General features: G+C 41.1%; 1 protein-coding gene across 1 annotated transcript; it reads left to right on the top strand.

The window, feature by feature from the left end:
- The first annotated feature begins 919 nt into the window (after window positions 1–919).
- ZPBP2 (zona pellucida binding protein 2) lies at window positions 920–12,446 on the top strand. The gene is made up of 9 exons (XM_024572955.4): window positions 920–968; window positions 1,106–1,171; window positions 2,319–2,444; window positions 3,530–3,691; window positions 4,308–4,526; window positions 5,318–5,400; window positions 6,613–6,793; window positions 7,506–7,627; window positions 10,985–12,446. Exons 1-8 carry the CDS (start codon window positions 920–922, stop codon window positions 7,604–7,606), a joined length of 987 nt encoding a protein of 328 aa, XP_024428723.1. The 3' UTR covers window positions 7,607–7,627; window positions 10,985–12,446.
- The last annotated feature ends 298 nt before the right edge of the window (window positions 12,447–12,744 follow it).

Consider the following 12,744-nt stretch of genomic DNA (forward strand, 5'->3'; position numbering starts at 1 on the left):
ACCCGCCAGCCTACTCAAAACCACGACAAGGGTGTCCCGACGACACGCAGGCCCTTTCAGGCCACCCCACGAACAGCCCAGAAGGAGCCCTGGGAGGCTCGGGCGTGGCCTCCCTCGGAGCTCTCTGCCCTTGACCCGCCCATCCCCACAGGACAGGCAGCTGCACGGACCTCGCCTTTCCATAGGGCGAGGTTGCTACGCGACCCTATACTAATTTGCATGCGGCGCCCCTCCTGTCTCCGGTGACACAAAAGGAAGGTCACGTGTTCCTCTGGAGCGGCAAGGCCTGGAGACGCCTCATCCGCGGGCGCAGCAGTGGGGTTCTTCGGGTTCTTCTTTTTGTGGGTAGAAGAATGCCATTTGGTAAAATAAAATAAAATAAAATTGGGTGTAAGAGTTTGACAACCATTGTGCACACGCTTTCAGACCGAGTGCACGAGTAAAAAGAGCCCACGCGGGGCTCTGGGCTTTTGGCGAAGTTCTCACAGGCTTCTCCCCGCCCCGGGTCCTAATATAATCGCACCCCCACCCCACTGCACCGCCACTCTGGGGAGTTCTTCTCGTCGACCTCTTCAGCCCCTAGACTAAGAGCGGGACCGCAGCACCAAGCCTTGGGAGCTTTTCCGCTCTTTTCTTATGGCAAGGGCTACTCTGACACCGAAGACACCGAGAGCGCGGGAAAATGGCGCCAGACGGGCGCCGCGAAGCGTCCACGCGACGGCGACCACGTGCGCACGAGGGGGCGGGGCGCCGGCCTCCCGCGCTCCCGCCCCCGGCCCTCTAGCCCCGCCCCGGGGCGTGACTCCCGGCGGTTTGCTCCGCTCAGTGGAGCGGCCGGGGGAGGCGTTGAGTGGGGCTGAAACAGGAAGAAACAACCCTGCCCCTCGACGGTTCCCGCTCCACCAGCCCCTGAGCCGCGATGCGAGCGTGGGTCCTAGTTGCCGCGGTGCTCTGGTACCTTCCCCGAAGTGGGTATCCTCCCGCCCGGCCTGCAGGCCTCTCCCTTCTTGCCGGTCCTAAGTCCTTCGCTCCACCCCGCCCCGCCCCACTCTGAGTCCCAGGCCCCTCTTCTGCCTACAATGTCAGTGGTTTCTTTCCTCCGCAGCTGGATGGCAGCGGTTTTCCGAAGTCACTAAAAAAGGCTTCATTTATGGCAAGCCAGCGCACACAGGTACTAAGGACCTCTGCACCCGCACAGTCTATCAGAAGAGCCGGGGTGCCTTGGTCCTGCTAAGGGTCTTCCCCTGGAGAGAAAGGCAGCGAATGCTTACTGACCGTCTACCGTGTGCTCAGCACTTCCTGAAGGTTGCATCGTTTCATCCTTACAGCGACCCTTCTGCGCCCTTAGTTGTGATATCACCTTGCCTATAAAGCCCCACAGCTCCTAGGGAGCTAGGATTCAATCCAGATCTCTTTCTCTGATGCCACCTCGCTTCCAGGGGCCTCTGCTGCCTTGCAACGTGCCAGGCCCACCCAGAGAAGTCATTTCCAGGACTGGAAGTTTCTCTGTTTGGAACGCCTCCTTCTCTCCCCTCATTAACTAAAAGAACTCCTACACATCTTTTAAGGTTCAGCTCAAACGCCCTTTATCACTGTGATGAAACTTGCGCACCCTCCCCAAGAAAAATTAGTCACATTGCTAACTTTACATAACTTTGGGCTGGTTCATAGTATTTGTCAGATTTGGAATCCCTCAATTTTTGGAGCCCTGCCCTTCCCCGCCACCACCAAATTGTAGGACAGTGTCTTCTTTATGTGTTCAGAACCTGGCATTCAGTAGGTTCTAAAATTAATATCTTGGGCTGCACTGGTTCCAAGCAGATTATTGTTGCTTCATCAAATCTGAAACAGAATAAGGTAATTGCAGAGAAACGCCCTAGTATGCCCTATGCAGGCTTAATTATTGACCCAACAGAGGACATTTATAGTTAAATATCAAGTTTCACTTAAGGGTCACAACGATCATCTTTAAAATAGTTTTCAACCAAGTCCTTTGCTGATCTTTCAATTGATTTCACTGCCCCTTCAAAAGGTTATGATTGCAGTGAGTTCTGAATTTGTACATTGGATTGTGTACATTTTTATAAGCAAAACTATATCATATCACAGAAAAAGGAAAGAATTGACTAGTAGCCTAGAATTTTAAAAACTAGGAGAAGCAAAAAGGGCTTGCATTCTAAATGTCATAATGAGTGTTATTTGCTGATTTTTAAAATAGTGAACTCCAAAAAGAACTTACCTTTTGGGACAAATGGTAGTAAGTGCATTTATTAATTTTTCTATATAATGTAGCTATATATTATTTTATTTTGTCACAGTGAAGGTATATGTAGAATTACATCACAATAGCCCATTCCTTGTCTGTATGGATATAAAACATGCTAAAAAAGAAACAGTGGACCCCACCTACTCATGGATTGGGCCTAATGAAAAGCCATTAAAAGGTAAATTACTTGATTTTAATACCTTCTTTTTTAAATGAAGTGGACATCTTTTTTAATCCTCACCTGAGGACACATTTTCCATTGCTTGTTAAAAGAGAGAGGAAGGAACAGAGGAAGCAAGAAAAAAAATATCCATGTGAGAGAGAAGTGTCCATTGGTTGAGGGATCGAATCCACAACCTAGACATGTGCCCTGACTGGGAACTGAACCTGCAACCTTTCAGTTACCGGATGATGCTCCCACCAACAGAACCACGCCAGCCAGGGCTGATGTGAACGTGTTTTTAGAAAAGCACTGTCACTTATTGGAACGCGCAAATTAAAATTTAATTTTAACTGCAGTTTCACTTGCTCCATACGTAGACAAGTCATGTTATATCTTGGTCTGTGCCTTATTTTCTCCTTATGTAAAAACGGGAGCAGTAATTTCTGCACCCTTCCTCTCAGAGCTGTGTTAGTTCAAACAATGTTTGTAAGGCCCTGTCTGGGCAGCTCAGTTGGTTAGGGCATCGTCCTGATACCTCAAGGTTTCGGAGTCAGTCCTCAGTCTGGGCACATACAAGAACCAACCAATGAATGCATAAGTAAGCGGAACAACAAATGGATCTCGAGTTCTCTCGCTCTCTCTCCCCTCCTCTCTAAAATCAATCAATATATTTTTTGAAAATTTTATAAAACCTAAAACTTATCCTTGTAGCACCTGTAATAGGAGATGAAGTATATAATATGTAATTGTTAATGATATTAGAAGTTGGATTATAAACATTAACTTAAGTTTTATGTGAAGAAATGTTATAGTATTACAGGGCAGTATAATTTCATTTACTGAATTACTGGCATAAACAAATTGAAATCAGATGCAAAGCAATGAATGAAAGAAAACCAAAATCTCTTTTGAAGGCGTACTTTTGTCATGCGGTTCTCCATACAGTAATATGACAGAATTACAGTTTTGTGAAATTCTTGAAGTTAAAACAATCCATTAATTTAAAAATTTTTTGTATTTATTTGTAACCCCAAGTTTACTAAATAAATGTTTGAGTTGTTATGTTTTAAATAACCAAATAATTTACTATTTCTGCTTAGGGAATTATCGAACAAACATAACTCAGACAGGAAAGCTGATGGTGAAGGATTTTCTGGAGATTCTGTCTGGACTTTACACCTGTACTCTGTCTTACAAGATCATCAAAGCCGAAACCCAAGTAGAAAAGATAGTAAAGCAGAGGTATCAGTTCATGATGTTTGGTAAGAATACAGGCACTTTTACATTTACTTAGTTTGGATCAGAATTAAGTGTATGGTTTCTCTCGTGAAAGTGAGTCTGTTACATGGAACCATTATGACTTACGGGGTATTTTGGGTGTATGTGACCGAGCAAACTCTTAAATTAATTACTTAATCAGGATATGCCAAGATGGTATATCCTAAATAATCCCCTCTCAGCCTCCCACTTCCCGCTGTTTAGGAATGCAACCTGCTTTATCACAATTTTGCCAGGTATCTTAAAAAACAGATATTTAATCCTATAAAAGCAAATTAATGATCCCTTTTACTGGACTGTTCTGACGACAAGGCTACTCTGCCAGTTAAGACCCTGCCCCCTGCAGAAAATCTTACTTTTCCTTGATACTGTTAACTTATCTCTATAGCCAGCCCACAGAAGCACAGTCCTTACTTGTACTCAGTAGATAATGTAATCAGATGAAAAGAACCTTTTTTCATGAAAGTTATTAGTTTTGTATATTTTTGTGAGGCCACACTGATAAAACATTTTATTGGGTAAGTTAAGTTTCCGTGCTGATTTGAAAATTGTTGAAGAAAATGAACGCTAGGCACAATTTTATTGTCATCTTTTTTAAAGCCTATCGGGAACCTGATTATTCATATCAGATGGCTGTACGCTATACCACAAAGTCTTGTGCCGGAAGTTATAATGACCTGTTTTTTAGAGTGCTGAAGAAAGTCTTGGATAACTTAATCTCTGATTTGTCATGCCATATCATCGAAGCATCATACAAATGCCATTTTGTGAAACGTCCCAAACATGGCCTCGTATATGAGCTATTTATAGCTTTTCAAGGTAAAAAAAAAAAAATTTTAACTTTGGTTTTATGAGTTTAATCTTGAACCATGACAGACTACAAACCTAATGACCAGATTAATGTGAGCTATCTTACAAATAGTAGGACTTAAATGTTTGCTAACCACTAAAGTATATTAGTGTTTAGAGTGTTTATAAAGTATAGCCTGGTTATAGTTTTAAAAATGAACATGTCGCCCCGACCCGTGTGGTGGGGCTTCATCCCTCACAGCTACAGGACGCCGGTTTGCTTCTCACTCGGAGAACGTACCTGAGTTTCGGTTCTGCCCCATTCAGGGAGCACAGGACAGGCAACCGACTGATGTTTCTCTCTCACATCAATGTTTCTCTCCCTCCCTCCCCATTTCTCTAAAAACAAATACATGAAATCTTTTTAAAAATGAATACATTATTTACCTTCAACTGTGATATACTGTTGCTTATTTTTTAGATAAATATGGCCTTTAACTATGCAGCTAATATTTAACATAGATTTTTAATAGAATTTTAAATTGTATTTTGGAGAACTTAGTAAAAGGGAAGAACCAAACCAATTTCCTTTCTATTTATTTTATTTCGCTTTATTTTAAAGCCTTGTAGTTACTTCCACTAGCCCCCAGATGGAGTAAAATCATAATGTATAAATTATTCAAATCGTGCCCCTTTATTGCTGGGATTAGATAGGTTAAACACACGTGCCCATTCATACTGAATTCAGCATTTAGAGCTTTGTTGGAATGTTTGGGACTTTTCAGAATCCTTTTGTGAGGATCTCATTTCTTCCTCTCCAGTTAATCCTTTTGCACCACCGTGGAAAAGTGCCTGCAAAGACACTGCTGACTGCGAAGAAATTACTAATCGTAATATCCTCCAGGTGAGAATTTCATTGTAAGGAAAAATATCTGAATAGTCCATGGAGCTATTCAATTTTTTTAACTATTTCATTTTCTTTGTTATTTTATTATTTAAAACGTTTTGTAACTGCTTCCAAAATATTTCTCCATGTTGTGAAGATGTGTAATAATAAAGTCTTGCTTTTATTTAAAAAACCTAAATATAAAGCATTACTGACTTTTGGTTCTGGTTATTTAAACTAAGATCGTGAGAGTCTTGGTTGTTTCAAGATGCTTTGGTTTGGAATAGTACATGTGGAATATTACATCGCTCCCCAGGTTAATGTTGTATATTTTTCTATGGCAGAGGGATGGTTCCCTGGGTTTTGTTCTCCAAATATTAACTAAGCAGCAGCTTGAAGGAGAGCCTCACAGTCAGGTCATCCTAGGTTAAACCAGTGGTTCTTTTACAACTGTATCTATGATGATCATAATAGCGAATAGTGCTGTCTCCTCTGCTGTCCTCAGAGGCTAAGGACGTAGTCTTAAAAAAAAAAAAAAAAATCCCTTCAGCTCCGGCTGGTGTGGCTCAGTGGTTGAGTGCCGGCCTGCAAATCAAAGGATCTCTGGTTCGATTCCCAGTCAGAACGCTTGCCTGGGTTGCAGTCCAGGTCTCCAGTAGGGGGCGTGTGAGAGGCAACCATATATTGATGTTTCTCTCCCTCTATTTCTCCCTGCCTTCCCCTCTCTAAGAAATAAATAAAATCTTTTTTAAAAAAATCCCTTCACTCTCCTGGTCTAGTTCCTGAGCCCATTCCCTTTATATTGTGCATGGCTGTGGGAAGCACTGAGTCATTATTAAACTCTATGTTCAAAAAAATAAAATCTATATCATTAGTTTGTAATGCTGAGTAGAGAAAATTTTAGTTTCCATTTTACTTGGCTCTTTGGAATTAGAAATAATAAATATTATCTACAAATGGAATAGATACACTGCAAATCATTCAAAACAAGTGTTTATTAACCTTACTTTAATTTTTATTAACCATTGTACATATGAATCAACAATCATCAATAAGGTCAAGGCTAGACTAATTTTAGTGTTAATACACAACTTCTCAGGAATTCATGTGCCATGTAAAACCTGGATGGAGTGGGTGTGTTGATAGGTACATTTCATTGCCTCTGATGCAGGAGGAGAAATTGGCTCACACTTTAGTCATTATCCTTCTCACTGGTGTTTTAAAATCTAGGCAAGAGACCGAATAGCAGAATTTTTCCGGAGGCAAGCGTATATTTTCTACCATGATCCTAATAAAATCCTACCTGCTATGCATTTTGTGGACCACAGTTTTCAAATGGCACGTATGGATAGCTGTCGTCCAGGCTTTGGGAAAAACGAAGGTCTACATAGTAATTGTGCTACCTGTTGCGGTAATTATTAATATAAATACCTACAGATGATGTGTTCTAGAGTTGTACACCTGAACCCTGCACAATCTCATTAACCAGTGTCACCCCAGGAAATTCAGTAAAAATTAAAAATTATATAGAGAGATATATAAGTATTTAGGGTACATAGTCAGAAGAATGCCAGTAGATGAATAATTCACTTAGGATAATTGAACTGACTCTGTATAGTGATCCTCTTACAAAAATGTTATGTTCAGCTAAAGGGAAGTAAAAATGCAAAGACCACATCTCCGAATACAATTACCTTCGTGTGTATTCACTCTTCCTAATGTACTTTTATATTACAAAACATTTCTATAGTCTTCTGACGTAAGCTACCATACTGTGAAGGGAAACAGAATGGCACTTCCCAGAAGACAGAGAACTGGACATAGGAACCAGAAAACTAGAAACGGAAACTCATAAACAGGGCACTGCAGAACTTCCTATAAAATCCTGATATTAATGAGAAAAAAAAAAAAAACAAGACTCTAACTCTCTCCTGCCTTTAACATCATTAATCACAATGTTTGAACCTCAGAAGTAATCTCCACAGCTTAACTGACCGAACATCCCCCAAGAAGTGTATCATAGGTACAGAAAAGGTGTGATAGTAAAGGCAGGTTTGTATTATTGGTATAAAATTCCTCTAACTGGAACTATAATCACTTCCCCGCTGGGTTTTCCTCTGCAGTGGTTTGTAGTCCTGGGACTTTCAGTCCTGATGCTGATGTTACTTGTGAGACCTGCACTTCCGCGCATGCCTACGGAGCTAAATTGTGCCCGCAAACATAAAGTGCAAAACGAAGACTGGAGGTAACAGCGTTGCTACTTGCTTGTGGAAGTGGGGGACACAGGATTTGCGCACACACCCCAGAGCACCATAGTTCCATTAAGTAAGATCAATCAGAGCAAAACACTGGAAAACATACATTCTAGAAACTTTAGAAAGACGGTTGGTGTGGCGCTGCTAAAGAAGGCACTTAATGTCGCCAGTGTGCAAAGGGAACTGTATTAGTGGATGGTTTTTAATGGGATATGTTTTGTTGTTTACAAACTGAACCTGTTGCTCTGTACCTAAGGCTATCTGAAGGTCAAAAAGAGTAGCAAAGTATAATACAATAAAAACTTTATACTATCCGTATATTAATTTGTTTGAAATCACTCTTGTATGATATAAAGGCATATATATTGCCTTTGTATTTAGAGGCAAAAAAGGTCTTTCTTTTGGTCTCTCTGCTTTGAGTTTGTTTTTTACATAATTAATAGACTTTATTTTCTAGGACAGTTTTATATTTGTAAGATAATTGAACATATATTACACAGAGTTCCACACCCCCTTCCTATCCCCCACACCCTCACCCTCCCATTTCCCCTGTGACTAACATCTTGCATCAGTGTGAAACACTTGTTGCAATTAAGAAACCAGTGCTGCTACATTCGTAGTTCACGTTAAGGTTTCTACAGTTCTATGGGTTTTGACAAAGGCATAATGACATGTGTCCACTATTACGGTTTCGTACAGAATAGTGTCACCACCCTGAAAATCCCCTGTGCTTCTCCTGTTCCTCTAACCCCCGCGCCCTGGAAGTCTTGACAACCCCTGATCTTTTTACTGTCTCTATAACTTTGCCTCTTCCAAAATGTCGTTTACTTGGAGTTTACAGTATGCACATTTTCCAGACTGGCTTCTTTCACTTAGCAGTATGTATTTAAGGTTGCTCCACGTCTTTCTGTAACCTGATAATCTTTTTAGTGCTGAATAATATTCCACTGTGTGGGTCTGTGAAGGACACCTTGGTTACACCCAGGTTTTGGTGATTATGAATAAAGCTGCTATAAGCATCTGTGTGGAGGGTTTTGTGTGGACATAAGTTTCCAACTTCATTATGTAAATACCTAGGATCATGATTGCTGGGTTTCTGGGAAGATTATGTTCAGTTTTGTAAGAAACTGCCAAACTGTCTCCCAAATTAGTTTACCCTTTTGCATTCCTATCAGCAGGGAATGAGTTCTTATTGCCCCTCATCCTCATCAGCTTTTTATTTTTTCAGTTTTGGGATGTTAGCCATTCTAGTAGATACATTGTGGCATTTCATTGTTGTTTTGTTTCACTGTTATTCTTTCTGCCTGTCACTGGATCTACTCTTTTCAGGGAAACAGGCCCCTTCTTTTCAGGCGTTGTCTTCCAGCTGAACCTGTAACTGAGGCTTTAGAAAGCCTCGTCACCTTTCAGCTAAGTCCTGTGCTTCTGGATGATGGGGCTGGTGATAAGACAACTCAACACTATGGTCTGAGCCAATTGCTTCACTTCCCTTCACTTCCTTTGCATCCATCTGCGAGTCCGCTGGAGACAATGCTTGCAGAAGCGCTACAAGTGTGGAAGGCAGTTCTACATCCAGAATGTGTGCCTATTCCAATAAGGATGAATCTCTATCGTTAGACAGTTTTAACCTGTCACTATAAAAAAAAACCTAGGCATACAGGTTAATGCATGTTCTCCTGAGATAGACTAATGTATTATTCTTTTTGCTTTGTAATAGCGTGTCTCTTTTTGAAACAGCAGCATTTTATTTTTTAAAAAAGCAGAATATGAATATTCTAGTGATAGAACTATCCCCTTAAGATTAAAAGTCTCTTTCTTGAAGATAGAACCAGAATCTTCCTAAAGAGTTAGATGCCTAGGGAGTTCAAGGGGAAAGCTGCCTGTGCCCCCACATCATAGCTGGTGCATATATGTGCCAGGTGCGAATTCTAAGTGGTTTTCTTAAATGTATTTATTCTACAGTCCTTCTGTTTATCAAAGTAGGTAGACATTCACTCACATTTTATATAGTGAAAACAGAGGCAAAAATTGTGAATTAATTTTCCCAAAGTCACACAGCTAGTAAGTTGTAAAGTTGGCATTGGAAGCCTCCAGAATCTAGGCTCTTAATTACTACGTGTTCTGGTTTTTCCTAGTAAGTTTTACCTTGAACGGGTAATCACTATCCCTAACATTCTATATGAGATCTTCAAACAAAGCACTTTAATGGCGAAGTGCCCATTAGGCAAAAAAAGGTGAGTAAAATACAAATTTTAACTAACCCCAGAGAGGGCAAACTAACAGTGCAGGGGAAAGGGGGAGCTAGTGATGGTACGGTCGCAAGATTGCCACCTGGTGCTCTCTGTTGATGGCAGCTGAGTTGACTTTTCTTCCCCTCTCCTCAGAAAATCTCACAGAATGGTGGCACTGTTCTTGAGTTTGCGAATTTCTTTTTTCCTGTTTCCTCCTTTAATATTTCATATTCCATCCTCCCGTGCCCTTTTACCCTTTGGGTTGCTGCCCTGTTGCCACCCTAACTGTGCTCACCGAGCTTTCCTTACCACACAGCCCATGTAGCTGATAAATATTTCTCAGGACCCTTCTTGCCTTCCTCCTCCTGTTTCATAAGTCTCTTCGGTCCTTTGGAAGGAAGAGCATAGATCAACTGACAGATTAGTATCATTACCTTCACCTTTAACAGCGGAAATAGTTTTTACAGTCATAAGCAAAACCTGATCTCAAGAAAAAATAGTTTTTAAGTGACAATAATGGGGGAAATATTTGTGTCGCTGCCCGACTTATGCACATGTCGGTGGCCTAGGAGGGAGATTGTTTTCTATCATAGCAGGCCTATTGCGTCACCTGTAGCCCATTCCTCAGAACTGCCAATGACTAGCCAAAGAAAGAACTTTCCTGTTTCTCCCTGAGTCAGAGACTGTAGCTGTCAAAAAGCAACAACTTCGGAGCGCTATGGCACAACCATAAATTATGTGGGTCTGAAAGACACTGAGGTTGCAGAAGCACGGCTGATACCAAAGTATAGTTCCAGAGTGGCCATGCTTATTAGGAAGACTCCTAAATGCGTGCGGTGGAGTCTGGATAAACAGATATTATGCTATCACTTTGGATCATCTCAGGCTAATACATTGATATCCTAGTATCAGAATCTCGAAACTAATAGCAATGAAGGTGTTTGGAAAACAAAGAAGATAAGGAAACAGGAAGGAAAAAAAAAGAGGAAAAAGTGGTTTTAACCACCAACCATTGAATAGAAATGGTTGCATGCAATTCAGAGGGTAGAGGAAGCAGACCTCAGTCCAAATGAACTTGTAAACTTGAAGTTCTTTTTTGTTCTTTTTTTTTTTCAGACATAGGTCACACAGTCTTGACTGAAGAGCTCTAATGTAGGCTCCCGGAGCCTACCTAATTTTTGTGGAAGATTTCTGGAATGAGACTCACACAGAAGGAAATCAACCAACTTTCAAATGCAGAGGAAAGACTAAATTGAGGGTGAAAATGTATATATGCCGCCCTCTCCTTTCCTTGCGGCCCAGCTCTGTCTGAGGCTAATGTCCAATGGTTTCTGAAGCATCTCCCAAGACACGTCTGCCCCCGCACGATCGAAAACTAGTGAGGGGCACGTCTGCAGCCTCCACGGAAAGACCCTCGCCTTCTGATTCCCGCCCCGGCTCCATCGTTTCCTACTATGTCTTTGGCAAAGACCATTTTCCCATCCCTGCTGTGGGGAAACTAACACCAGTCTCCACCTCTCTTAAAATGTAATTTTATGTAATATAATTTATACGAGAGAATTTTGTAAATCATAAAGCACCAATAATTTTAAGACTCTGCATGAGCTTGTATGTCCCGTGATAGGTAAGGTAAGAGAGTGATTCTGCACAGCCAGGAACCCACACCCGTCACCATGGTGTTCACACATTCAGTCAGTAAGTTTTTGCTTAATGTCACTTTTATTTACTATTTATTTACTTTTATTTACTACGCTCAGTACCTCATCGTATCATCCATCCTCCGAAGAGGAGGATCTCTACACAATGTAGTTTCTCTGTTTTTGAACGTCATGTGCAGAGAATCATATTGAATATGTTCTTTTATGCCTTGATTCTTAAGATGGATCTCATGGAGCATTAGTTTGTTCATATTTGTCGCTGTACAGTATTCCATTGTACAAATATACCACAGTCTGTTTATCCATTCTATCACTAGAGAACATTGAAGTTGTTTCTAGTTTTTTTGTGTTTTTTTTTTTAAAAGAATCTTTTTTTTAAGATTTTATTTATTTTATTTTTTAGAGAAAGGGGAAGGGAGGGAGAAAGAGAAATATCAATGTGTGGTTGCCCCTCATGTGGCTCCCATTGGGGACCTGGCCCACAACCCAGGCATGTGCCCTGACTGGGAATCGAACTGGCAACCTTTTGGTTCTCAGGCCAGCACCCAAACTAGTGAGCCACGCCAGCCAGGGCAGGATTTTCTTTTTCAAAAATATTCTGTATAAGACTTTTGTCTATTTTTCTATTGGGCCATCTTTTTTTCATTGATTCACACAAGCTCCCTATACACTGGTTACTGTTGCTTTGTAAGTTATACATGTTTTAAATATTTTCTCCCACTCTGTGGTTTGTTTTTACACTTCTTTATATCTTTTGATGAACAAACGCCTCTAATGTTAGTATAGTTATAATTTTGCCCTTCCCATTTAGATCTAAGACCCACCTGGAATTTTTACATATACCGTGTGGCGGGGAGCAAATTTCATTTCTTATCCATGTGGTTACCCAATTGTCCTGGACCATTTATTGAAAAACTAGCCTTTCCCTACTTATCTGCCGTGACACTTCTCCCATGTACCAAGTGTCTATTCACGCATGAGAAGCTATGTCTGGGCCATTTGTCGTATCTGCTGATTGTTGTTCATGGTGTCATTTCCTTACGGGCTTTGTTATTGTTTTCATTGGGAACCATTCCTGTCCTTTAAAAACTTTTTGCGGAAATGAAAATAACTTTCTCCAGAAAAGCTCTGGGCTGGGTTTGGACAGGTATTTGGGTACACAACCAATCCTGTCCCCTCACACGCTAAGTTTGCAATTTGAAATACTCTGCAACACCC

The sequence above is a fragment of the Desmodus rotundus genome, chromosome 9, assembly GCF_022682495.2.
Source record: "Desmodus rotundus isolate HL8 chromosome 9, HLdesRot8A.1, whole genome shotgun sequence".
Lineage (NCBI taxonomy): Eukaryota > Metazoa > Chordata > Mammalia > Chiroptera > Phyllostomidae > Desmodus > Desmodus rotundus.